Source organism: Propithecus coquereli, unplaced genomic scaffold (genome assembly GCF_000956105.1).
Source record: "Propithecus coquereli isolate 6110/MARCELLA unplaced genomic scaffold, Pcoq_1.0 Scaffold54, whole genome shotgun sequence".
Classification (NCBI taxonomy): domain Eukaryota; kingdom Metazoa; phylum Chordata; class Mammalia; order Primates; family Indriidae; genus Propithecus; species Propithecus coquereli.
This window is the reverse complement of record NW_012151285.1, coordinates 1,080,902-1,108,703: the sequence shown is the minus strand read 5'-3', so window position 1 is coordinate 1,108,703 and position 27,802 is coordinate 1,080,902. Positions and strand designations below refer to the sequence as shown.

Below are 27,802 nucleotides of genomic sequence, written 5' to 3'. Positions count from 1 at the left end.
TTTTTTCTATATATTTTTAGTTGTCCGATTAATTTCTTTCTATTTTAGTAGAGACGGGTCTCGCTCTTGCTCAGGCTGGTTTCGAACTCCTGAGCTCAAACAATTCGCCCGCCTCGGCCTCCCAGAGTGCTAGGATAACAGGCGTGAGCCACCGCGCCCGGCCTGGCAGCACGATGCTTTTTGACTTAACTCTGAAATACGTGGGTCTCTCCTGGTGTCCTTATCCTAGCTCTCTGTGTTGCACCTGACACGTAGCCAGTGTCATGTTAAAATTCTGCCTGGGTTTGATGATGACACATTCACATGGTTTATTCCCTGCTCAAACTGTCCTCAGCATTCTACCTCCGAGGAACGGGCTTTTGGACCCCCCATTCTCTGGGCTATAACCATTACTATGTGCATACGACCACTCAACTTATCTTCAGCCTGATCTCAACTTCGGCTCAGTCACCTTGCAATAAACACATTAAAGATTTATAAAAAGGTATTCTCACTTCCTAAGCCAAACCTACTCTTCCTCCGGTGTTACTGATGTTACCATCTACTCACCTGCTTAACTAGAAACCTGGGATTTCTTTTCCCTTCTAAGCATAAAATGATTCTCCAATCTGTCTCCCTTCTCTATGCCTTGTTTCAGGCCTTCTCTATGCCTTTCATCTCCTGTGTGGACTACTTAATAGCCAGCATTTCCCTTCTTGGGCACGTAGGGTTCCACCTTGATAGAGCGTGAAGTTACCAACCCCTTGGAGGATCTGCTTGTAGCACTTGATCTTTATGTAAGCCAATTAAATGAGAATATGTTATGCCTTATAAATGTAGGTAAGGAAGCAAAAAGAGGTAGAAAAAGGTCAACCTATTTCCCCCCAAAAAAACCCCAATAATTAAGAATTTTCCATGTATAATCATATGTATAACAACTATTCATAGAGTTTTCTCACACAATGTATTTTTTCTCTTAATCATATTCTGAACAAAAGTTCCTCTCAGTGATCTTACCTAAATCCACCCCAAATTTCCGAGGGAGGACTCTGGGGATGTTTTCTAGCAATCCACCACCAGTAATATGGGCGAAGGCTTTGACATGTCCTGAACGTAGGACAGGTAACAGTGAATGGCTGTAGATTTTGGTTGGAGTTAGAAGTAAGTCCCCTGTTTATTGGAGAGAAAAGCAAGAACTCAGCCTATGACTACAGAATGAAAACATAAAAAGACCACTCTGAAACATACCAGTTCTATAATAATGTCCAACCAGTAAAACCATAGCATAATGTATTTCATTCCATTCTAGCTTTAAGGAATGAGAGACTAAACCCACTAAGTGGTTGCTCATACATTTCCAAGCAGGACAGTTAAAATGTGAGTGAGTTTACCTAAAGTCTGATCACCACAACCATCAGGTGCTGGAGAGGAGTACTGGAGGGAAGATTTTGCCACAATTTTCCTAACAAGGCTAAATCCATTGCTGTGAAGACCAGATGAAGCTATTCCAACAACAACATCCCCTTCAGTGATTCTTTCCAGGTGAGGGAGTCTCTGATCCCGCTCCATGGCGCCCACTGCAAAACCAGCTAGGTCATACTCTCCAGGAGGATACATGTCAGGCATTTCTGCTGTTTCACCTCCTGGTAGGATAAGGTAAGAGCAAAGAAATCACATAATATTTATAAATCTGCCTATGAAATATTGACACTAACTACGCTTAACATGAACAATTACACACACGTGGCTATATACTATAAACATTCAATAAAATGTAATCTATTATCTATTAGCCGCCTAACAGAACTTTCAACCAAGCATGATTTCAGGGGAAATAGCACTAATTTCCACAAAGGGTGAGGTAAGGTAATACCCCTACAAGTATGTATGTAGCCTTCAAACATCACTACTTTCACGGGATGAATGCTCAGTTGAATACGACATTATTTCTATAGCAGTTTAGTTTCAGAAATGCTTTCGTATACATTTGATTTTTATAATCACTCCATTTTCCAGGTAATGGTTTAAGCTTAAAGAAGTGATTTAACCGGGACTGCCCGACTCTAAATGTCCTGGCCTAAAAAGCATAACATAGTATATTTTATAATTACATTATGTAAAGATATAAGGTATAGGCAGACAGACTCCAGATTAGAAACTGTGTTCTAAATGGTGGTTGAAAGGCGAATTTTGGTTTTTGGGACAGACTTGTCCCCAGAAATGGTAACACAAAAGAGGTAGTGTTGTCCCTTTACCAATCTACAAATATGTTTTGCTCAAAAATCTCATATGTAGTTAAGCAGTATTTCTATAAGACCTGGGTACATTTTATTCTTTATGTCACGTCTATGGTAAAATTTGGCTTAAGTTAATGTTTAGGAATGCCATGAACCCATCTGCCTCTGCCATAGGGCCAGTAAGGAAGAAATAAACCCTAGGCCTGTCTGCTGAGGAGGCTACTGAGGAAAGATGGGGATATAAAAGGTGCCAAAGACTGGGGACAAAGATAGGCCTACCTGACAGTGCAGGGGTATGGGTCTAGGGACAAATCCTTGAGCAGAGGTTTGAGAGCACCAGGGTCTAAGTTCAATTAATGTAGTTTTTTTTGTTTGTTTTTGAGACAGGGTCTTGCTCTGGCTAGAATTCAGTGGCATTGTCACAGCTCGCTGCAACCTCAAATTCCTGAGCTCAGAATGATCCTCCTGCATCCTGGCTAATTTTTCTATTTTTCATAGAGATGAGGTCTCACTCTTGTTCAGGTTGGTCTCAAACTCCTGACTTTAAGCAATCCTCCAGCCTCAGCCTCCCAAAATGCTAGGATTACAGGCATGAGCCACTGTGCCTGATCTACGTACCTTTTATTTATATTTTATTTGTTGCACCTTACTATGTAGCCTCTTTTGCTAGCTTTATTGGCACTGATCACATTTATACATAGAACTAAAACGCAGTGAGAAAAAGGACACGATTACAATGGGTGATCATACCAAGGAGAGCACATCCAGCTTTTCTACAAGCTTTAGCAATTCCAGCAACAACGGCTTCAGTTGTACTGAGGTCAAGTTTTCCACAGGAAAAGTAATCAAGGAAGAAGAGGGGCTCTGCTCCTTGTGCCAGAATGTCATTTACACACATTGCAACCAAATCTTGACCAATGGTATCATGTTTATTGCACAGCTGGGCAATCTACAGAAGAATAACATAAACATCTACATGAGGGAGTAAGTTCCAAATTCTACCTTGTCAGTGTATTAAGGGAGGCTAACAAATACCACTGACTTCAGATAGCTGCTCTTAACACCTAAAACAAAAGAACACTAAATTCTGATAAGCTACTCAGTCTAAAACCACCCTTGTTTTCTTTTATCCCCTAAAATACCCTTGTACCCAAATATAACCTAAACATTAGTTTGTTGTTAGAAATGTGCAGACATTCTGACCACATTATGTGGTTATTTAGTATGGTTCTTTTTCGCTCATATTTGTCAAGAGAGGAAAAATATATATTTGATATACAGTAAATTCCCTATTTTTCACAAAAGGCCTTTACTTACAAACATGTCTGATTACCTTCAGTTTAGTTCCAACACCATCTGTTCCAGAGGCCAGAAGAGGATCTTTGAAACCGGCTGCTTTCAAATCAAAAAGACCAGCAAAACCACCAAGATCAACTTCACAGCCTATTGGAAAGGAAATTAATTACATGCTGCATTTTAATAGATTATTTAAACATGAATATACATACCACTTCTTCATAAGAATGGCTAAAACAAGAGATGCCCTTCCTGAAAATGGGAGACTGCACCATGTGCTCAAAGAATTGACCAAGAAAATAATTAAATATTAAAGAAGCATACATATCCTTTTGAGCTTAACATCACATATAAGAAATGCTTTCCTTAATATTAGACACAAGAAAGCAGAAGATTATGGGTTTGGTTTAAGTAGGGCAAGACTTACAGTAACCTGGCATTGATTTGGAAAATTCTCCTGTTAATAAAGCCCAATTAATTCACAATGTATGTCAAAACTAATGAATTAACAAAGTACAGGATCACTTACCTGATCTGGAGGTAGCTTTTGCTAAAGGCTGAATTTTCTTGACCAGCATATTTCCAGCTGCAATGTCTACCCCAGATTCCTTATAAGTCAGGCCCCTAAAGAATTAAAAAAAAAAACCCATCAAAATGCCAAGGAAAATTATTTTAATCTTAAAATATTTAAAGCAGAAGATATCCCAAGTGGTTTTTACATCCCCTAAGGTGCTTAAATTTTTTTAAAAAGTCAATGCCTGGGCCCCATTCATACATTCTGATTTAACTGGTCTAGGGCAGGCCCTGGGAATTTAAATGTGTTTAAACAACCTCCCCAGGTGATTTGGTCGCCATCATCTCCATTGAGAACTACTGCTCTAACTTAATCACTTATTTCTTCTAGAAGTTCTTCTCACAGCTCCTAAATAGACTGATCTTTTTTTTGTTTTTGGAGACGGAGTCTTGCTGTCACTTCGGCTGGAGTGCCATGGCATCAGCCTAGCTCACAGTAACCTCAAACTCCTGGGCTCAAGTGATTCTCCTGCCTCAGCCTCCCGAGTAGCTGGGACTACAGGTGCACACCAGCACACCCGGCTCATTTTTCTACTTTTAGTAGAGATGGGGTCTTGCTCTTGCTCAGGTTGGGTCTCCAATTCCGGACCTCAAGCAATCCTTCCACCTCGGCCTCACTGAGTGGGAGGATTACAGGCATGAACCACCTCGCCCAGGCCTACTTTTAAATATACTGATATTTTGCCACCACCTATCTTGGTTCAATTTCAATACGGGCAGGAAAGTAGTGCCAAAACCAAGCAAAAAATGTGAAAATCAGGGTTATAAAACCTGTATACAAATATCCCTAAATAATCAGACTGAGGTGTTTTTTTTTTTTTGAGACAGGGTCTTGCTCTGTTGCCCAGGCTGAAGTGCAGTGCTGTCATCATATCTCACTGCAGCCTTGATCTCTTAGGCTGCAGAGAGCCTCCTGCCTCAGGTCCAGGAGTAGCTGGAGGCTACAGGTGCACATCTGCATGCCAGGTTAATTATTTTTACTTTTTTTTGTAGTGATGGGTCTCACTATGTTACTTAGGCTGGTCTCAAACTCCTGACTTCAAGCAATCCTCCCACCTCAGCCTCCAAAAGCACTATGATTACAGGTGTGAACTACCATGCCAGGCCTCAAACTGAGTTCTTATTGCAATGATATATAACTGTATCACTATCCTTTATAACTGAGGACAGTAAGGAACAAGATCAAACACTATGAAAAAAGCAAACCTAGGTAATGATATTCAGTGCATCATTTCCTTCTATATAGGGCCAACAATTAGGAGCCATACATTAGAGAGCAAGCTTGAGAATGACACTGTTGATTCAGTAGTCTTGTCTTGCAAAAATGAGAATTGTGGCCTACTGGGATGCAGGGATACATGAAGAAATATGTGAAGTTTTATTAAAACAAGCTGCCAGGTCACAATTAGAGTTGAGAGTATTGGCAGTTAACTAATAGAGCCAGCAATCCATGGTCACTGTCAGATAGGAAACAAAGTCCTACTGGTTCAAAAAAATTTTTCTCAGGTAGCAATTAACGTTGTGGCATCTCATTTCCTTCACCTTTAACTTAAAGAACTCAGATCAGAATTTAGACTGCAGTCTCTTGAAACTGGTCATTTCACCAGAATCTAGTCATTTTTTTTTTTTGAGACAGAGTCTCACTCTTTTGCCCGGGCTAGAGTGAGTGCCATGGCGTCAGCCTAGCTCACAGCAACCTCACACTCCTGGGCTCAAGCGATCCTTCTGCCTCAGCCTCCCGAGTAGCTGGGACTACAGGCATGCACCACCATGCCCGGCTAGTTTTTTCTATATATTTTTAGCTGTCCGATTAATTTCTTTCTATTTTTGGTAGAGACGGGGTCTCGCTCTTGCTCAGGCTGGTTTCGAACTCCTGAGCTCAAACAATCCGCCTGCCTCGGCCTCCCAGAGAGATAGGATTGCAGGCGTGAGCCACCGCGCCCGGCCAGAATCTAGTCATTTTTAAATGAAAAACAAATTTAATGTTTTTGATTCTTAAAACATTCTAGTGTTTAAACTTTAAAAATTTGCCTCTCAGTAACAGGACAGTTTGAATTAAATTGCTAAAAATTTCTTATCTTGTCCTTAAATTCATTTGTCACCCATAGGTGAACTTTATGAACAGTAAATGTAATATGTTCTTAGAGAAATCAAAACATCTACACCTGCAAATAAAAGTTTATTGATCTTACAAGAGAATAATTGTACATGGCAACAAATGAATCAGTAAGAGGTCAAAAAATACATTCCAGTAATAGATACAAATGTAGTAATAAAACAAGACCACTATAATTTACAGTATAATTAAATGAAGCTACAAAGTTAGCTGACCAATATTCTCATCTTGAGTTCTTTGACAAAACCACAAACTATGATTCAAATATAACAATTTTTAACTGTGCTAACTCAAGAAATAAAAATCCTTAGTATCTATGTATTTTGATAAACTTTTCAAGCACAAGAAGCTATTGTGAAGTTTTTTCCACTTAACTTGAATATTGCCGTAACCGGTTTTGATTCAAACAAAATCCAAACCAAGATCAGATGAGCCCCGTAGAGAGAAAAGAATATAGAATGACTTAGCACAGGGTTAATGACATTTTCTACATAACCATTTAGGCCAGTTATGAAACTGTGCTCTAATGACTTCAGTATGAGATTTTACCTGGGCTGCTGAAGGAAAGCTATGGCCCGAAAGCCGATGTCCTTTCTATAAATTGCTCCCTCAAACTTTATAGCAGCTAGTCCTTTCTTGGCTTCTTCAAGGGCTGATACGAGATTTTCCCGGATGGCTGTTACTGTAAGGACTCTACCCCCATTAGTAAATATTTTGCCATCTTTGAGCACAGTGCCTGCATGGAACACCTCCAGTCCTAAAGCTCGAGCCTCAGGAAACCCTGTAAGAGAGCATACTTGATACATGATTTGAAATAACAACAGTATTTCACACTGAAGTAATTTATGATTTCCACAAGCTTTTAGAAAAATTTTAGATCTTTATCTCAGTTAAATACAAGAATCCTATTAGGCAGGAATTAATGAAATATAATAGCTAATAGACCATTTTTCCTAAGAATCATCTGTTTTGTTTTAGGCTGACAAATGTATTTCTAAAATCGCGTTATCATAAATCTCATTATAAAAACAACTGTTTCAACGAGGGAGGAAAAATGCAGCTAAGGGCCAAAAAGTTTGAGACTTAAAAGTACACAGTTATTTCTTCCTCATAAGTTAAAAGTTAAAAATAAATAAATAAATACACATCAATGAATACATCCTGAATTTGATCACACCCTTTACTTAAGAGTAAAGGAATTTCTTTTTACTACAGTCATACAAGTAAAGCTGCTTGCTTTCTTTCAAAAGTAACCAATAAGATCACTGCAATGCAAAACATATCCTTAAGTTATCTTTTCCCTAATATAACAATTGTAAAATTTCAAGACAAATTTGATTTAAATTAAGTTATGGGGTCAGCCCCAAATCCCTGGCTTCATTTTCTTTTGAATTATTTTTAAGCTCTCAGATATAACTTTACACTTAAACCTTATTAGATTACATTTTCTCAATTCTAAAATGACCACAGCAGTTTATACCAAGATAACCCTTCCACTTAATTAAAAAAAAATTTTTATTCTCCAGTTTGTCTTTTTTCTTTTTGCTTTTCCATTTCTGTTTCTAGCAGTCTATTTGGTAGTTTGTTAATATATATCTTGAGTGTTTTTACAACACAAAACCATTCAGTGGCTCTGAATGGCTACTACACCTGCTGGTATTGGTAATACCCAATATTGCTCTGGTAGAAATGATTATTATACTTGTCACCTCAATCTTAGGAAAATGTCACCAATACAAGGGATTTTGGTTCTATTCCATCTCTATTCATTTTCAAAAGCAATCAATCAAACATACTATTGGAGTACTGGGAGAAGCTAAACTATAGCCTGGTAGGGGTTGTACAGGTCTTCCTTTGGACTTATGGCACTGGAACTTATTTGGCATTTTTAAACAGTTTGATTTAACATAATTTAACTAGATGCGTCACCTCCTGTAAAGAGAAAAGCAAAAGAGAAGGATATATGTTTAAAACTATTTGAATTCTGCCATCCAAGTGACTACGGGGTACACTGTACCCCATAGGTAAACTGAGGGGGGGGGTCAAACCATACAAGATTGTATGCATTTGTGATCATTTAGAGATCTTACCTCTAAAATCATCTTACTGACATAGCTTACACTAATGCTCCTCTGCCTCTCATAGAGCCCCATCATCACTCTGGCTCCAGGAGGGTGGAAGTGAGAGGGTGCACTGGCTAATACTCTGCAAACTTGGTTAGGTTACTTATGTCTTCCTTGTGCAGGAAGGGAAATGGATGGTTCTTTAAATACAGTAATTTTGGATATTTGAACACACGTATCCAACAAACAATGTGGTTATGTTAAGATCCTCTGAAAAATTTCTGATGGCCTCACACCCATAATAGGAAAAGGCCTTAGCATGGGAAGGAAGAGGCCTGCTGTGGCACTGTCACTTGTAACATTGCAATCAACCTCTTGTTCCCCGACGTTCACCTGTTATCTCCATGCCCTTGGTGTAGTCTCCAGGATAACCTTTACTTGCCATGACAACAGTGAGGGCAGTACGGTTTTCTAGCCAGACAGGCAGAGATGTGCAGAGCAGGCCATCTAAGGTACACTGAATCAATTCATAAAGATCACTTTTAAGAAGTGGGAGGATTACCTGGAAAAACACAATCAACATGCAGTTGACATAAATTTTAGTTTTCCTTAGACATTTTATTCACTGGGGTACTAACAGAACTTGCATGTATTTCCCAAAGGTAATTATTTCAATGCTGATAAATCCTGAGATTAAAATAACACACATCTTCAAAAAGGAATATTTTTTTATCTTTAATTATTGTTACCCACTTGGCACTCTGGATCACCAAAACGACAATTAAACTCCAGAACTTTTGGGCCATCCTTGGTCAGCATTATACCAGCATAGAGAATACCTTCATTAAAAAAGAAAGAGATTTTTCCATTACTCTAGCTGGAAGATAAAAAAAAAAAAGAAAGAAAGAGAGGGAGAGAAAGAAAGGAAATCTACAATGAAGACATTGTATTATGATTATAAAATCTATCATATTAACCTCTATTACTCAAGTTTTGGAAAAATCATAAACATTACAACAGTGGCCAATTAAGTGGTGGTGAAAAAAAGAGAAAACGGAAAAGAAGTTTTATCAAAACTAGGCTGGGTGCAGTGGCTCATGCTTGTAATCACAGTACTTTGGGAGGCCAAGGCAGGAGGATCACTTGAGACCAGGAGTTCAAGACCAGCCTGAGCAACATAGCGAGACCCCATCACTACAAAAAATCTTAAAAAAGGTAGAAATTTACTCTATAAATAAATATGTCCACAATAATCTGAGTGTTTACCTGTGTATGGGGTGCCCTCCTGCTGCATGCCATCTATTGTCCTCTGAAGAACCATATTTTTAATTTTTAGTAACAAATCCTTAGAAACCTGGGGAACACACAGAAATATTTCATTTAAAAATCATCTTATAAGTAGCATTACATGGGACAATGAGAATTTTTTTTTTTTTTTTTTTTTACTACCTGAGATAGGCTGAACACTTTGAACTTGAAGGATTTAAACTTTTAAAACTCTCACAATGACCCCACTAAGTAGGTATTTTAGCCTGGTGATTTCAAAAATATACACCCTTAAAAAAGCTTGCTAAAAATAGTTTTCTGAAACATAATAAAAAAAATGAAAAAAGTCCTCTCCCACCCTGAGGCTCCTTTGTATCCTTCCAGAATACCCTATGCATGTTTCATAAGCCTATATACTTATGAATGAGTTTATAAACTTAACTGTAAAAATTAGACACAGAAATACTTCTATATATTAAAATCACTATTACCAAATGGTAGTTTCAACATTTATAAAGTCTAAAAAATATGAAGTTTGGTTTATTTTTAATCTTTTAAAAAAGAAAAATATGTAAAAAGCACTATATTAGCAGAAATGATTGTGTCATCAATGAAAAGGATGGGTGATTTTCTGGAGTGCTAACCTACCTATAATATACTCCACTCCAACAATGCACATTTCTTATTAAAACTGTCCAGAAGTTATTTGGAAACACACATTATTTATGCATTATGAAGTGGAAAGATCGGAAGAACAAATTGTGATCTGACTTGGTTCTCTATTCATCAAACTCATAGCACTTTTGTGCTGGGCCCTGGATGTCCAAAGATGAATACAAGATAACTCTAGAGTCTAGAGTTATTATAGTCCAGAGTTTAGATTGTAATAGGCTCCCATGGGTTAAAAACTGGGTGTAGGGAGGAGGGCATGGGAAGAGCTGTTCAATCCATACTATAGGTTGGCTTAACTTAGTTCTTTCTTTCTTTTTTTTTGAGACAGAGTCTCACTCTGTCACCCTGAGTAGAGTGCAGTGGTGTCATCGTAGCTCACTGGAACCTCAAACTCTTGCAATGAAGTGATCCTCTTGCCTGAGCCTCCCAAGTACCTAGGACTACAGGTGCACGCCACCCCGCCCAGCTAATTTTTCTATTTTTAGTAGAGACAGGGTCTGGCTCTTGCTCAGGCTGGTCTCCAACTCCAGAGCTCAAGCAATACTCTCGTCTCGGCCCCTAGAGTTAAGGCATGAATCACCATGTCCAGCCTTAACTTAGTTCTTCAAAGGCTTTTAAATATAAGGCTAGTTTTAGAGACCAGAAGAGATACTTTTCATTTCATACAAAAATCAAATTCCTGACTAGTAATATAATTTATAGAAATAAACAAACAAAAAACAAAACAAAATTAGAAAAGCATCGTTAAGAGCTCTCTGAGAGGAGCAAACAATAACCACAAGACATCGGCAGAGCCCCTGGGAAGTACCTGAGGTGCTGGGCAGTAGGCTCCCATTCCTCCTGTGTTGGGGCCGCCATCTCCCTCCAGTAATCGCTTATGGTCCTGTGCTGCGGGCATGGGGGCCACAGTCTTCCCATCAGTGAAACACAGACACTATAGAGAATGCAAAATAGTCTGCTTATGTTAAATGCTAAAAAGCAAAAAAAATAATTTACTAAGGCAAATTTTTTTTTAATTTTTTCATTTGTTTTATATTTAAAAAATTTATAATTCTTTAATATTTTAATTTTAAATTAAAAAAAAGGGCACCTTGCTTCTTCCGTGTGCTCTTTACTTACCCCCTCAGCACACGTGTCCACCCGCACTCACGTCCACACTACTAAGGCAAATTATATATACTTTAACTCTTCTTTGAGGAAAATTTTTTTGAAGAAAAATGAATTGAAATGTCAATAACCTCAAGTTACATACATCGAGAATCATAAGCTCTTATATACTCAACTTCCGAAGGATTTGTAATTTTTGAGATAGGTTATGGAAAAACCAAGCTATTCTCTTTTTTTTTCCTCCAGATTCTATCCTTCTCTTTTGATAAACCAAGCTATTCTCTCTTTTTCTTTTTCTTCAGATTCTACCCTTCTCTTTTGATAAACCAAGCTAGCCTCAAAGTAAAACATTTCAACCTTTCCCCCACTTTAAGCTCCCAGGCATTAAAACTTGACTTAAGGGGACTCTATTCTACAACTTATTACATAATAAACTGAATCTAAAAGAAAAAACATGAATGTCTGAATTAATCCAGAATCTTAATAATGTGTGACATAAGTCTGAATGCCCCATATACACTGGTGATGACTAAAAGAAGATGAATTCTTTTTTCATTTGCATCCCAAATACTAAATGTATACAAATTCCTTTGTAACTGCTGGGCTTATGTTTTCAGATGAAGCAAACAGAATAAATCAAGTCTTTTTGGGGGCACATAGATGATATAAAAGCTTTTCATACTTTATAGAAGCCAAAAAGATGAATATACATACAGACACCTCTTCTCCTTCAAGAAGTTCTTCAATGACAATTGTTTCTCCAGCTGCTCCAAAAGCTTTCTCCTAATTGTAGGTTTAAAAAACAGAGGCTTGGTAAGCTTTTACTATTTACGTAGTTGACTTCTGTCATTGTCCACCATTTGTATTATGAACCAATGTGCCACTATTGTCGCTTCTTTTCCCCTTTCTGAAAAACTCAAAGAAACATAGTATTTCCTATTTTTTCATTTCTTTTCTTTTTTTTTTTTTTGAGACAGAGTCTCGCCCTGTTGCCTTAGGGTAGAGTGCAGGGACATTGTCATACCTCACTGCAACCTCAAACTCCAGAGCTCAAGTGATCCTTCTGCCTCAGTCTCCTGAGTAGCTGGGACTACAGGCGTGTGCCATGACACCTGGTTAATTTTTGTATTTTTAGTAGAGATGGGGTCTTGCTCTTGCTCGGGCTATTCTCAAACTGGAGTTCAAGCTATGCTCCTGCCTCAGCCTCCCAGAGTGCTAGGATCACGGGCACGAACCACCTCGCCCAGCCTAATATTTCTTATTTTTCATGTGGCAATGATGTAGCCCTGGCACAGATGAAATGAACACATTACTAATACTCTCTTGAGGATTTGGCTTTCCAGTTTCAAATAAGATACAGAGAAAGAGATGTTTTCACCCTCACCATTTAATCGTTACATATGCTTGCCTATAATAATTATCTTAAAGCATGCCTATGAAAGTAGATTTCTATGAGAAGAGAAACCCCACAACGACCAAGATGGATCACAGGAGAAAAACACAGTATATTCATTCATTGCTTTACTTCTTGTAGACATAGGACACATGGGACAAATACTTTTATCCTCATGTATGGTTTGAGAATTTATTTATATGTTCTATAGTCTGATGAGGATTTTCTACCTTTCAGTAGCAGACAACAAATGATGTTAGAATTTACTTCAAAAGAATAGAAGCATGGTGTAGTCATCAGTGTAGACGTGTAATAACCATTTTATAGAGATAGATTTTAACATATAATATTATGAAAAATAACTTACCTGTGTGTTTGCAAGATAGGTTTTCCTTATCTTTTTTTTTTTTTGAGGCAGAGTCTTGCTCTGTTGCCTGGGCTAGAGTGCCATGGCGTCAGCCTAGCTCACAGCAACCTCAAACTCCTGGGCTCAAGCGATCCTTCTGCCTCAGCCTCCCGAGTAGCTGGGACTACAGGCATGCGCCACCATGCCCGGCCAACTTTTTTTTCTATATATTTTTAGTTGTCCAATTAATTTCTTTCTATTTTTAGTAGAGACGGGGTCTCACTCTTGCTCAGGCTGGTCTTGAACTCCTGACCTTGAGTGATCCTCCCGCCTTGGCCTCCCAGAGTGCTAGGATTACAGGCGTGAGCCACCACGCCCGGCAGGTTTTCCTTATCTTGAGCAGTATTTTGTTAACTTAAAAGAGTATTTATCCAGTGTGAATAGAAAACTAAACTTTTCAGAGAATCCACCTACCTGCATGATCTCCTGTACAGCTTTGCAGGCCTCTTCTTTGTTCTTTGCTACAACCACACCTTTTCCAGCTGCAAGACCACTGGCCTTCACAACTAAAGCAGGGAAGTCTGCACTGCGAAGAGAGAGCAATCTTCAATGCCTAATAAACCCTTACAACTCAAAATTTTAAAATGCTTTGTGATTTTGTAATGATATGCTATCACAGCAAATGAAAAGCAGAAAGAAAAAAATCACTGATTATTCCAACACCATTTTGATGTATTTCCCACCAAAAGTTTTTTTTCCTATATATTCCTTTATAGTCGCAATCATACAGTACATATTACACAATTTTGCTTTTTTTACTTATCATAAGATCACATAGGCAAAAATCTTTGGGCGAATAAACAAATGCATAGAGTAGATATGGAATAATCTTTAAGATACAAAGTAGTGAATTGTACTCTCATTCAAGTAGATGTAGCTGTACAAAACCAACGTAAGCATAGAGACACAGACCATTTCTGGAAGTACATATAAGAAACAATCAAGTGGGACTGGGGATCTGGAAGGAGACTTACCCCAAGTAAGTAACAAAACTGTTACTTACCCAAGGCATCTGGCTACTAGAAAATAATAATATTCAGTGCCTAAGAAACCCTGTAGGATGAAGAATGAATAAAGAATGAAATTGACCCAAGTGGAAGGAAAACATACCAGGTAGCAGGAAGAAATGTCAACAAAAAAAGGGCAAAGACATGTATCTACCAACATTCATTAACTGCTCAATGTTTTCCATATAATAGAGAACAAAGGATGTTAATTTTAAGATTCAGAATTAGACCAGCGGTGGCAGAGGACCAAGTGATGATTCCTCACTCTGGTTAATTATTTATGACAAAAATCAATATACTTTATGTTATAAGATGCCACTGTGTTTGTCAATTTGGTGTGGAAAGAGTACACAACTGCAGAACCAAGTGTATTTTTTCCCTAGGAACTACTCAGTAGTAAATATTAAAAATTTTATCCTTCTGTAAGGCCACAAGATCACATAAGCTATATATGCATAGAAATACCATTTTATTCAATAATTGGAACTGTTGAGTAAGATAAAAAAAAAAAAGAAATATAATTTTATTTTGGTATCAGAAAAAGATGACCTACCTATTTATTGAGAATTTAAAAAACTTTTTCCCTGTAATTATCTTACCATAAGCTTGCGATAGCCTAAGACCCTAGAGTTACATTTACAACATAAAAGTGATCATGTATAATTAAATACCGTAAGAAAACAACTGCCCTTCACAGGCAGTTCTACCTACCTCATAATGAAGCTGCAGGCCTCTTCAGGTTTGGTGAAAGCTTTCCATTGTGCAGTTGGGATTCCATGTCGGTCCATAAACTCTTTGGCAAACCTTTTGCTGGACTCTAACTGAGCTGCTTCTGCCGTGGGGCCAAAGCATCGCACTCCTGAAGATGACAGGTTCCCAACAATTCCTATTGATGCAAACAGTAGCCTCAGATGAATCACGGTCTCTGTGGGGCTTTTCAGATTTAAAACAAAGTAGCACTGAACTATATCTATGTCTAGACAAGGCAGAGACTGGTGGCAGAAGATAGTAAGGTTTTCATGTTGTCTGCTGGATATAAGAAAATGCTACTGACATGTTATTTAAATCTAAATTTGTTACACTTGAATATATGGATTATTAAATAGACACCAAGCTTGAGCACAATAAAGACACATAAAATGTTTCCCACAGCTGCAAATTTGATCTCTAATTCATCACATGACTGATGTTTGGAGGGGGGGTAAAAAAGCTAGAATACACAAATTTCAAGAGGATAAAAGCTCTTTTTCCCAATGTAATATTATTATATATTACAAGGCCTCATCTGTAGAATGAATTGGATTAGATGATCCCTAAGCTCCCGTTGGCACTGAATATACTGTAACAATAAACAGAAATGAACTTTACCGGCAGCCAGAGGTGCTTCTGGTCCAACAACTACGAATTCAATTTTCTCATCTTTGCAGAATTGAGCAAGGGCAGCGTGGTCACTGATGGAGATGGCTGTGAACAGAAACAAAACAAAACAAAATCCAAACACGCCGCATTTACAAAGACATTGTTTAACTAAATGTCTTGCCAAAAACAAAGTACTATACTTTAGTATGCCTATTAACTATTGGTTTTCTTTTATTGGTACAGATGATAGTTTCACCAAATGAAATTCAGAGTAGCATGCATTCGGCTAACCAACAAAGTTTAGTTTTTTGCTATCACTGTAGCCAGTTAGATGAAAATATCAGTAAACTTCCCAAAGGGCCAGAAAGTACCTGCTTGACTATGGTGTTCATGTCACCAGTGTTGACTATATAGTAAAACAAAAACAGACCACAGGATGCATTCAGAAACCTGTCTCTTAATGTCATTCATTCAAAATCTACTGAAAACCTATTCTGTGCTCAGTATACTAGTAGGCACTGCCATTAAGATGTTAACATAAACACGGTCCCTACATTTAGGATGCTTATAATCCACTGTGGGAATGTTGGGTAATAAATATACAAACAAAAAATAGCAAACATGAAAAAAATAAGCACATTTCATAGGAGGTGAATTGAGAGGCTATTTCTGGTTGACTCAGAAGGGCCTCTTTGAGGCGGAGCTATTTAAGCTAAGAAAACTGAACGATGATTTTAAATAAGATGCAGCTCTCTTCTACAACCCACAAGCCAGGTAAATTTTCTTTCTCTATTGAGTTCTAAGCAACTAGCAGTAGGATTAACTACATACTAAACATGAGTTGGCTCTATAGGTGCTCTGTATCTGGACCGTTCTTTTTTTTTTTTAAAGGGGACTGGAAGGAGGAAGAGGAAGGGGGAGGTGGCCTGGACCACCGTTCTTAACTCAGTTGAAGTCCCCAATCACTCTGCACATGGGTATAGGGTGACAAGATGTGGTATTTATGATGTACAGCAGTCCCTCCTTATCCTCAGAGGATAGATATACTCCAAGACCCCCACTGGATGCCTGAAACTGAATAGTACTAAACCCTATATATACACTATGTTTTTTCCTCTACACACACACCTGTGATAAAGTTTAGTTTATAAATTAGGCACAGTAAGAGATTAACAATAACTAATAATAAAACAGAACAACTTTATATGCCAGCATCACTACTCTTGTACTTTGGGGCCATTATTAAGTACAATAAGGGTTACCTGAACACAAGCACTGAGATACTGTGACAGTTAATTTGGTAACAGAGAGGACTGCTAAGTGACTACAGGTGGGTAGCCTATATAGCATGGATAGGCTGGACAAAGGGATGACCCGTGTCCTGGGTGGGATGGCATGAGGTTTCATCACGCTACTCAGAATGGCATGCAATTTAAAGCTTATAAATTATTCCTGGAATTTCCCATTTAACATTTCTGGACTACAGTTGACTCCAACTAACTGAAATCGTGGAAAAGTGAAACTGTGCATAAGAGGGGACTACTGTATAGGGTCCAAGTCCAGAGAGAGCAGAGTTCTCAATTTACGGCTGCTGCTACATGTGATAAGGAGCTCCAAACACAAATGGGCCAGGCAGGGCCAAGCAAATCAGTAAAGCAGATAGCAACAAGAAGAGATCACCTAACCTCAGTCGCTGCAAGTGGTAGCAGTCTCATGACAGTCTTAGGATATTTTTATGGCCTTTCCTGTAGGGCGTCAATTGTACACAGATAAGATGTGCCAATTCTTCAATAAACAGATACAATACCTCACCTGTAGAGCTAAGATCCCAAGAAAGTAGATATTTTCTAATTTGTCCTTTTCTTATTATTTTTGGCCTTACATACATACAACTATCTCCTCCCAGTTTGTGACTTGTGGGGTCTATGTTCTTCTCTCCATAAATGTCAAGAGTCACATAAGGAACTAAGCACTGTGCACACAACACAGAACAAGACAGATGAGTTTCGTGTCCTTATGGGGCTTACATTCCAGAGCTTCTATTCTAGCGGGGGAAAGGAAGACAGGAGATAGACAACAGAAAAGTAAAAATAAATAATACAGACAATGGTTCATGACAATAAACAAACGAAATGGGGATTGGACACTTGCTTTAGTCAGAAACTTTAGGAAAGACCTCATTGAGGAGGTGACATTTAAGTTGGACAATGAAGGATGAGGAGCCAGTCACAGTAGGGGTTTGAAAAAATACAAAGTCCAAGGCAGCTATCTCTGTTTGGGAAATCGGTAGGAGAGAATACAGTGAAGAGAGAAAAAAAGGATATAAAAGATCAGGCTCTTAGAAAGGCAGGCAGAAGACAGATTGCACATAGGACTTTGTAAGGCACGGTAAGGAGTTTAAAATTGACTCTAAGCACTACGGGAAACCACTAAAGAGTTTAATGTAGTGTATGAACTGGTCATTTTTTCATTTTTACCAGTTAAAGAGGTAAGGGTTAAAATCTATTATGGAGTTAGAACTGTTAGGACTTATACTTGATAGCACTGTTCAACTTTTCATTTCCAAAAATACAAATCAAAATGCCTTTAACCTGTATTAGGCACTTACTATTTTTCCAACAGATGTTTCATAAAGTTTAAAATAATCTAAGATAAGAAAATGCCACATCCTGAACAATAGGGTGCCTTAAGTTTATAATATATGGCAAGTATTCAAATTACCACATAAATTTTAAGGTTAAGGAAAGCATTCATACTGAATAGTAATCTACCTTTATTATTATAAAGGACAGACGTGGTTGACAGTTTTATCACCAACACATAATAACTATCACTCTCTACTTTAAAACATGATTACCAGTATTTGAAATCTTTTCAGAGCAGGCAGTGCCCGCATTTCCTGGGGCAACCAACACTTGTTTGACATGATGAGACTGTGCAAGTTTCCAGGCCAGTGTATGTTCCCTTCCTCCACTGCCAATTATAAGTACTCGGGCTGCCATTCTGTCTGTGAAGCAGAAATTCAAAAGGAAAAAAAAAAAAAACCTGCAGGAAGAAAACCACAGTTTAGAATGTGCATATTTTAGAAATCATGATTTCTAAATATGATTTAAGTAATCATTTTTACTCAAAGGACATTTTCTTCTGGTGATTCATTTGTGAAAAATTGGGAATCATAATTTCAGTAATACATGACTGTAGTCATAAGGGTAAGGGAGGTATTTTATGTGTTTTTTTGAGACAGAGTCTCGCTCTGTTGTCTGGGCTAGAGTGCTCACAGCAACCTCAAACTCCTGGGCTCAAGCGATCCTCTTGTCTCAGCCTCCCGAGTAGCTGGGACTATAAGCATGTGCCACCATGCCCAGCTAATTTCTTTTTATTTTTAGTAGAGACAGGGTCTTGCTCTTGCTCAGGCTGGTCTCGAACTCCTGAGCTCAAGCGATCCTCCTGCATTGGCCTTCCAGAGTGTTAGGATTATAGGTGTGAGCCACTGCGCCCAGCCAAGGGAGGTATTTTAAAAGGAAGGCAGACTGACCTAGGAAGCTAGCTTATGTAGTCAAATGGTGATTTAGCTCCTTATCTGATTAAATAATATTCTATGAATAATCTCTCTCCTTTGGGCTTCACTTTTAGAAGATGTAATTATCAAGCCTTAGTTGAGAAAAAAAATGAATCTTGATGTTTTAAATTTAGACCCCAAATTTAAAATATCTGTTCTTAAACCTTGGAATCTTATAGGTAATAGACTTTAAAGTCATCATAAATTGAAATATTGAAGACTGGGTTAAGCAAACTTTATGTGTAAAGGGTCAGATAATGAATATTTTCAGCTTTTGATGGCTATATGGTCTCTGTCAAAACTACTCAACTCTGCCATTGAAGAATGAAAGCAGCCGTAGACAACACATAAATGGATGATGAAAGTGTCAATGTTCAGAAAAACTTCATTGACGTAAATAGGCAGTGGGCCAGAGATCATTGTTTGTAACAAGTAAGCATGACTCTGTTTCAATAAAACTTTATGTATGGACACTCCAATTTGAATTTCCTATAATTTTCATGTGCCATAAAACACTATTTTTTCCTTTTATTTTTTTAACCATTCTTATTTGGTTGGTAGGTGGCAGAAGGATTTGGCATGTGGCCCAAAGTTTGCTGACCCCTGATTTAAGTAGTACGATATGTTAGAAAATTGGCAGAGAAGACAAAAATAAAATTTGAACATATTTAACTTTAGTTCTGGCATTTGAGTCTGAGCAGGATGAATGTAACAGCTATCTCTCCTCTCAAGCTAGCAGTGTATGACCTTGTCTACGTAAGGATTAATCAGAATGACTTTTATAAATAAGTACAATTTCTAGCACTCAGTAAATGCTAACTTGTTATAGCTTATTTTTACTTTTACCTAAATTGATACTTACGAGATAGAAACAAGTTCTCAAGTCATTAATAGGAAAAAAAAAAAGCCAAAGGAATGAACAAAATTTGTTACACTAATTTACTAATTTTCAGAATACATTTACTTTGTTTCCAGAAGGCAAACTGGTAACAGAAAAAGAAAACTAAAATCCATAACTTTCTGTGAGATGCTACCATTACATATTTAAAGAAAAATTTAAGCTGATAATATATAAAACATTTTTCGAGCACTTACCTTGTGCCGGGTGCTATTCTAAATGCTTTTCATGAATTACCTCAAGTAATCTTTACAAGAATTCTGAGGTAGATACTATTACTATCACCACTTTACAGATAAGAGATGGAGGCCCAGTTAGGTTAAATAATTTGCAGGAGGTCACCTAGAAGTCTCCACCTAAAAGTGGGTGGAGTTTGGATTCCAACCAGTGCTATTTGGCTTCAGATTCTCTCCTCTGTTGCCCTCGGTAGAGTGCAGTGGCTTAATCACAGCTCACTGCAACCTCCAACACCTGGGCTCAAGCAATTCTCTTGCCTCACTTAGGCCCAGGAGGAGCTGGGACCATGGGCCCCAAGACTCCAGGCAAATTTTTCTAGTTTTAGTACGGACGGGGTCTTGCTCTTGCTCAGGATGATCCTGGAACTCCTTAAGCAATCCTGCTTAGCCTCCCAGAGTGCAGATTCTCTTAACAATTGAAATGATCATTAAAAATTTCAGGAAGTAAAAAACACTGCTAAACTATAGTATAAGAAGAAAAACAATTTTAGTTTAATGGAAAACATATTTTACTTGAAATATATATCTAAAATAAGTCTAGCGCAAACATTACCTCTTTAGTTTGAATAAGAGCAGCAGTGTAGGAAAAATTTCCTATTTACTCTAGTGGATCACTGAAATAGCATTACTAACCAGGCTGAAGGGACTCTACGTCAGGTGTGGTTAGGAAGCCTGTGCTCTAGAGTCAGAGTTCTTTGGCTTTGGTTGAGACCCTGCCCCATACTAGCAGGGAGACCTTGGGAGACTTAAGCTAACTTCCTTGGGCCTCAGTCACCTGAATGGGTAACATTAAGGAGAAAAAGAACCAGATAGGCCCAGCTCGGTGGCTCACGCCTGTAATCCTAGCACTCTGGGAGGCCGAGGCGAGAGGACTGCTTGAGCTCGGGTGTTTGAGGACAGCCTGAGCAAGAGTGAGACCCGTCTCTACTAAAAATAGAAAGAAATTGGCCGAACAACAAAAAATAGAAAAAGCTAGCTGGGCATGGTGGCGCGTACCTGTAGTCCCAGCTACTTGGGAGGCTGAGGCAGGAGGATCGCTTGAGCCCAGGAGTTTGAGGTTGCTGTGAGCTAGGATGACGCGATGGCACTTTAGCCCAGGCAAGAGTAAGACTCTGTCTCAAAAAAAAAGCCAACTAAAGCCATTTCCAAAGATTTGGTGAATAAAACAGAGACCAATTACAAAAGTGGACCAAATAATCTGCCAGAGACAATGGGGGCCCAGGGAGAAAATATAAATACACCAAGTTAGGGTTATGGCCTAAAAAAGAATACAGACACAAAAAGGCCTTGAGAGCTTACAAAGCAGGGAAAGTGATAGATCAAATAGTAAGAAGTGAAAAGCACATGGCCAACCCCCATCCACCACATTTAAAAATAAGACGAGAATGTCTACAGTCAAACCCGTTCCTACAGTTTCATTCAGTTCCTGATATTAAATCCCCCAAGCAAAGCATGAACGCACTCTATTTAAAAGCAGAGAGGGCTTACGCACCGGCCCCGGCGACCACGCCACTCGTACTTGCCCCTTCACCGGAAGAAGGCCCAGCGGGACCCAGCCGGCGCCGCGCCCCGCCCGGCCGCGGGCTCCGCCTCCCCATTGGCCGGCGACCCGCGCGATTCCCTCCCGCCCTCGGGCGCGGCCGGAGCCTGCTCCCCAGCAAAGCCACCAAAGCCCTGGCACGTTTATAATGTTAACACTAGTGTGCGGTGCCACGTAACGTCCCGAAGGCTGGCAAGTGGGAGCGCCAAAATGCTGAACCATGGTTAACCAATGGTGCGCTGCTCCTGAGGGTCAGAACTGACCAGCTACTGCGGGCAAAATCTCGTGACACGCTTGGGTCCTGACAAAACTAAAACGCACCAGGCTTTGAACGCTGGTCTCTCAGGACCTCTGATCTATTGCTAAGAAAAAAAAAAGAGCCGATTACAGGATGCAATGGGAGAAACACGGGATAAGAACGTGTGCTTAGTAGTCGCACCATAGTAGGGGGTGGGGTGGGCTGGGCTGATTAGTTCTTCCCCGGATGCAACTCCTTGACAAAACAGAACTTGGCGCCACCCGCAAACTTGGAGGCCTTGTGTCAAACACCATGTTGCCCATCTCGCTCCCTTTCCTCATGGCCTTTTATCTCAGGCGGTCAATCGCTACAGTAATCCTCTTAAATCGCCTAAATACCTTTGGGAACTGACAACTTAAGAGGACACAGCCGCCAGAAGAGAGACTTCTCCTGTAATGGCGCCTGCGTCAGACACTAACATGGCGGACATAGTCGTGCGCGCCGCAAACGTCAGCACCTCTACCCCAGCCGCTCAGAAACAGCGGAGGAGAGCGGGGCCGTGCTCACTGATTGGCTCGTCTGTGGAGCGTGCCGGTCCGGGCGCTCCCATAGGAGCCAATCAGGAAGGAGAGAGACGGAATTGGCTGCTGCGCCTTCTTCTGAGGCATGCTGGGAGCCTGGAGGACTGGCGAGGAGGAGTTGAGAGAACGGAGCGGACGCCATGGCGACCAACATCGAGCAGATTTTTAGGTCTTTCGTGGTCAGTAAATTCCGGGAAATTCAACAGGAACTTTCCAGGTAAGCGCCTCTCAGACTCTTCTGCTCCCAACGGACCGTTAGGGCCCCATCTAGCCTTCCATGACGCCTTTCTTCAGAGACGTTGTCGTTCCTCAGCCCAGGCCCCGCTATGGCCCCGCCTGGGCCTGGTATCCATTTTCCGGCCCCCCCCACCCCCAAACCTTCCGTCCGCTCCCTTCCTTCCCCCTCGAGGAACTTCGCCTTTTCCGAGGTAACCGCGGACTCTCTTTTAGAATCGAGTTAAGATGCTCATCCTTCTCTCCCGTTTGGTCCCCCCCCTACCGTTTAGCTACTTGTAGGCCTGGTTGTCCACCCGGGACGGGCCTGGTTCCCTCCTCAGCTCCTCCTCCGCCGCGTTTCCCCTCCCCCTCTCCGCCTCCGCGGATTTCGCCGGCCAGTGCCTATGACCGGAAAGGGTCTCTAACGGCCGTTTCTTGGGTAATCTTAAATCCGCTTTATTATTGCAAGCTTCAGATCGTTTGGGGGTCTAAATCCATTAATTAGATTATTCGGGCCTTAGTGTTCTGTGGTTTCCACCAGGCAGCATTCTAGTAGATTACAGATTTAAATTAAAACACCTCAAATTAATATTCACTATCTGATAAAATATGCGAGTTGAGGATGGGAAGGGACTTTGAAGTACTAGTGATTAATTTTAGCCAGTGGATAGCGTACTTTGTAGGTCCGTTTTTTCTTGCTGCTCCTACTCCAGTTGACAAATTTGACCAACACGCTAATTTTGCCGTTTCTGCTAGAATTTACATAAATTGTCTTGGTTCCACGAAATTTGAAGGGAAAGAGATTTTCAGAGAAATGGTTGCTTTCTCAGAAAGGAAAATAGTGTGGGTCATATTGTTCAGTATTTGTTGTCTTTATTTTCATTTTGTATGAGATACTCATTTCTTTAAAGTACAGAGGTAGGAAAGAGATTCTGGAACGTAAATATTTGTTCCGAGTTCAGATGTTTGCTAATTGTATTTTAAAAGTTGAGAGCAAGAGCAATACGTGAATTTGAAAATTGGCTGAGGCTGAAAAACCAGTTGTGAACTTAGTGCCCAAGAGTAATATAGGATTTTTAGGGTAATGATGTAAAATAGTTGTATGTAATAAGTAGTTGTGTTTGCTTAGTTTAATAACCTTTGCTTATATAGCTTTTTAAAAAGCCAGTCTTTCAGAAAATGAGTTTTATTGTAGAAAATTTAGAAAATATAGAAAAAGGAGAAAAGAAAACCAAAAAACCACCAGTTATTGATGTTCTAATGTCCTTTAATTTTTTCCACGTGTTTTTTATGTGTTATGTGAAATGTGATCACTTGTTTTGTATTGATTGTTTTTCCATGTGATAATGCGAGCAAGTTTGTTCATCACAGTCTCTGTGGACTTTCTTCATGGCTGCATAGAATTCCATTGTAGGAATACGTTGTTGGGTATTTTGATAGTTTGAAATTTTTATTCCTTTTCAGTAATTGCAGTTAACATCCTGGTAGCTTTAAGATGGAATCATGATTACTTCCCTATAAACTGACTTTTTACAATCATAGTTACTTTTCTGATTTTTAAAGCTGTGATAATTGTTTATGTATAAGTGCCTAAGAAAAGTTTACAGTGCTTCAGGAAGACTGCCTAAAAAGAATATTAGACAAAGCAGTTTATTACTAGAGGAATATGCAACTTCTCCTAAAACAACATGTAATACATTATCAGTCTAAAAACAAATTTTTGATTATTTGCCCTTTCAGTAAACTATTTTTTCTTTTTTTCCCATCTCCTTTTACGTAAATTAGTGTGGGTAATGAGGCTGACATTTAGATAATTAAATTATTTAAGTATTGTATGTGGATGGTAAGAGCATGCGCTCTGGTTTTGAATACCACCATCACCTCTTCGTAGCCATATGACCAGCAGCTAAGTTTCTTGTCTGTGCCTCATTTTCCTCATTTATAAAATCAGAATAATAGTGGTGATCTTAAAGTTTTGTTAGGATTAAATGAGTTTTTAAAAATGTAGAATAGTATGACATTAGTCAGTACATGTTAATTATTATTTTACATGATTCATTGTATTAGAAAACCAAATGTTGCTTAATAATATTTAGCTAACTGTTGAATTTTTTGTGTGTTTGATCATTTAGACTCTTATCAGGTGTTGGAGCATAATTAATGTGTTTATTTAGCTAAAATTGATGTTAAAATTTGGACTATTGTAGAAATTGATTTTTTCCAATTTTGCATATTTACACAAAAATAGTAAAACTGACTACGTGAATGATAATGTTCTTATCTATGTTAAGATTCTCCTGGCCCTGTAAATTGAAAATGTGTTAACAGCCATCCATCATTTTACTGTTAGTATAAATGAATTGCCACTCATCCAAGTCTACGTGAGTTTTTGTGAACACCAGAAATTTCTTAATGCCAAGATTTTTTTGATAATTCATTAAAAATTATATCAATATATTTTTTTTTATACTTTAGGGCATTTCAGTAACAATCTGTACCTGAATAGAGGCTATAAGTTACCGTTTTTACTGGGAGTGCCTGTACCCAACTTTTGTGTTCCTTGATAACTACTGATGGTGATTGTGGTTTATGCGCAGGTGTGGCTTTATTGTGGCCATGGTTTCTACCATAATGTTAGGTCGTATATTTTTCTTTGGATTTGTGATTGGGCTCTTCTTAATTTTTCTCCCCTGAGAGAAATATATAGGTAACCAAAAAGCCTCAAGTTAGATTTCTGGAATATTGTATTTAAAAAAGGGTATACTTAGAAACCTGTTTTAAAGCCTTAGCTTTCATAGTTCTGAAAACTCTTAAGTAATTGTGTAAAGATGAAAATGTCCTTAATAATAAGTAGTGTTAAGGAAGCATCATTAGTAGAAAATACCTGAAATAGAGAAAAGGTGAAATGTCCGGACGATATAATACAATACATGATTATTTTACTTAATTGGTTTATTAATACTAATTTGTTGATTTATTGTATGGTGTGATAAAATATTAATAAACTTTGATAACTTTTCATGTCAAGTGGAAGGAATGAAGGCCAGCTGAATGGTGAAACAAATACACCCATTGAAGGAAACCCGGCGGGTGATGCAGCTGCCTCTGCCAGGAGCCTGCCAAATGAAGAAATAGTACAGAAGATAGAGGAAGTACTTTCTGGGGTCTTAGATACCGAACTACGATATAAACCAGGTAAGTTGGAGATGATTAGTTGTCTCAAAATTTTACAATTTTTTTTTTTGAAATTTGAAGGGTAACAATATTATTTTTTGAACATTTAAAATGTTCATTAAACCTAAATCTTAAGTAAATATAAGTTTTTGTTTAATTGATTTACTGGAGTTTGTCTTTAAAGACAGACTTGTTTGAATATATAATTGTACTGAAACATGAACATTGATGTAACTTGTTTGCTTTGTTGGTGGAATATAATTTTTATCTTTATCTGGTTTAGTTTTTTTTTTTGAGACAGAGTCTCACTGTGTTCCCTGGGCTAGAGTGCCGTGGCATCATCCTAGCTCACAGCAACCTCAAACTCCTGGGCTCAAGCGATCCTCCTGCCTCAGCCTCCCGAGTAGCTGGGACTACAGGCATGCGCCACCATGCTCGGTTGTCCAATTAATTTCTTTCTAATTTTAGTAGAGACGGGGTCTCGCTCTTGCTCACGCTGGTTTCGAACTCCTGAGCTCAAACAATCCACCCACCTCGGCCTCCCAGAGAGCTAGGATTACAGGCGTGAGCCACCGCGCCCGGCCTATCTGGTTTAGTTTTGATTGAGTTTTGGTTTATTTGACTCAGTTTCTCAATACCAGGAATTTGAATGGTTGTTTTCATTGAACAATTGTGTAAATGTCAGTTTTAGATATTAGCCTGGACCAAATCCAGTGATTTTAAAAACATACCCTGGGAGGTTTTATTTTAAGTCCAGTCCTAGAGGTTCTCTTGTTTTTGCATTCACCTTACTCAAAAGTGCAATGAATGGAGGACAGTCATTGCTTGGATATTTACCTTTTTTGGAATTGATTAAATAATTGATGTTTAGAAATGAAGGATTTATTAGCTACAAAAATAACAGTCATTGTCTTCATTTAGTTATAGAATTAGGTTTGTGGTTTGTTTTTTATTTCATAGGGCGTGATTTAAAAAGCACAGACTTTAGGCATGCTTAGATTCATGGCTCTAACAACCTTTCTTTCTTTTCTTTTTTTTTTTTTTAATCTGGATAGTCAACTAATCCAGGCAATCTAACAATCTTTTTTTGACTGAAGTATAACTTAGCTAAATTTGTTATTATGAAATAAATAAATAATAGAAAATGATTAGTTTTGCTTTGGCATATGTCTTGTGTGTTGGTTTATTTTTTCCATAGTCTTAGTGGCTAAGATATCTGATCAGCTTTTTCTAGGATCCCTAAGATTTATCTAATTTGATATTGGCATTAGAATAAATCCCATCTTCTTATAAAGTGGAATATAAGCTACTTTCTCTTTAGAAGATGCATGTTGAAATGTTATTAAGTTACATGTTAAGGGCTGTAAGAATTTCCTCCCTAAAATATTATTTTCTTTTTTTTTTTTTTTTTTTGAGACAGAGTCTCACTCTCTTGCCTGGGCTAGAGTGCTGTGGCATCAGCCTAACTCACAGCAACCTCAAACTCCTGGGCTCAAGCCATCCTCCTGCTTCAGCCGGGTAGCTGGGTCTACAGGCACGCACCACCGTGCCCATCTAATTTTTTCTATTTTTAGTTGTTTGGCTAATCTCTTTCTGTTTATAGTAGAGACGGGGTCTCGCTCTTGCTCAGGCTGGTCTTGAACTCCTGAGCTCAGGCAATGCTCCCACCTCGGCCTCCCAGAGTGCTAGGATTATAGGTGTGAGCCACCGTGCCCGGCCAAATCACTTTATTATTTTCTAAAATAGAAACATTTTAAAATTTATTTTGTAGTATTTTTTGAAGAGTATTGGGGGAAAGATGTTATTTTTATTGGCATGCAACATAGGTGTGATAAGATAAAACTTGAATTCTTTTTTTTTTTTTTTTTTTTTTGAGACAGAGTCTC

General features: G+C 38.7%; 2 protein-coding genes across 2 annotated transcripts in view; one reads left to right on the top strand and one right to left on the bottom strand.

Annotated features, from left to right (window-relative positions):
• The window catches only part of GART (phosphoribosylglycinamide formyltransferase, phosphoribosylglycinamide synthetase, phosphoribosylaminoimidazole synthetase), a 26,491-nt gene extending 7,961 nt beyond the window's left edge, over window positions 1-18,530 (bottom strand). The window contains exons 1-15 of the mRNA XM_012657389.1: window positions 18,332-18,530; window positions 15,484-15,579; window positions 14,827-15,001; window positions 13,523-13,634; window positions 12,024-12,092; window positions 11,011-11,136; window positions 9,531-9,618; window positions 9,018-9,103; window positions 8,658-8,826; window positions 6,751-6,982; window positions 4,042-4,136; window positions 3,550-3,659; window positions 2,967-3,165; window positions 1,371-1,622; window positions 997-1,149 (exon numbers count right to left, since the gene is read on the bottom strand). Coding sequence (XP_012512843.1) covers window positions 997-1,149; window positions 1,371-1,622; window positions 2,967-3,165; window positions 3,550-3,659; window positions 4,042-4,136; window positions 6,751-6,982; window positions 8,658-8,826; window positions 9,018-9,103; window positions 9,531-9,618; window positions 11,011-11,136; window positions 12,024-12,092; window positions 13,523-13,634; window positions 14,827-15,001; window positions 15,484-15,579; window positions 18,332-18,476 — 2,107 coding nt within the window. The 5' untranslated portion in view covers window positions 18,477-18,530. The remainder of the gene's footprint in view (window positions 1-996; window positions 1,150-1,370; window positions 1,623-2,966; window positions 3,166-3,549; window positions 3,660-4,041; window positions 4,137-6,750; window positions 6,983-8,657; window positions 8,827-9,017; window positions 9,104-9,530; window positions 9,619-11,010; window positions 11,137-12,023; window positions 12,093-13,522; window positions 13,635-14,826; window positions 15,002-15,483; window positions 15,580-18,331) is intronic.
• A 3,656-nt stretch (window positions 18,531-22,186) lies between these two features.
• SON (SON DNA binding protein) overlaps window positions 22,187-27,802 on the top strand; it is a 33,653-nt gene continuing 28,037 nt past the window's right edge. Inside the window, exons 1-2 of the mRNA XM_012657386.1 lie at window positions 22,187-22,743; window positions 25,771-25,937. Of these exons, the coding sequence (XP_012512840.1) occupies window positions 22,667-22,743; window positions 25,771-25,937 (244 nt within the window). The 5' untranslated portion in view covers window positions 22,187-22,666. The remainder of the gene's footprint in view (window positions 22,744-25,770; window positions 25,938-27,802) is intronic.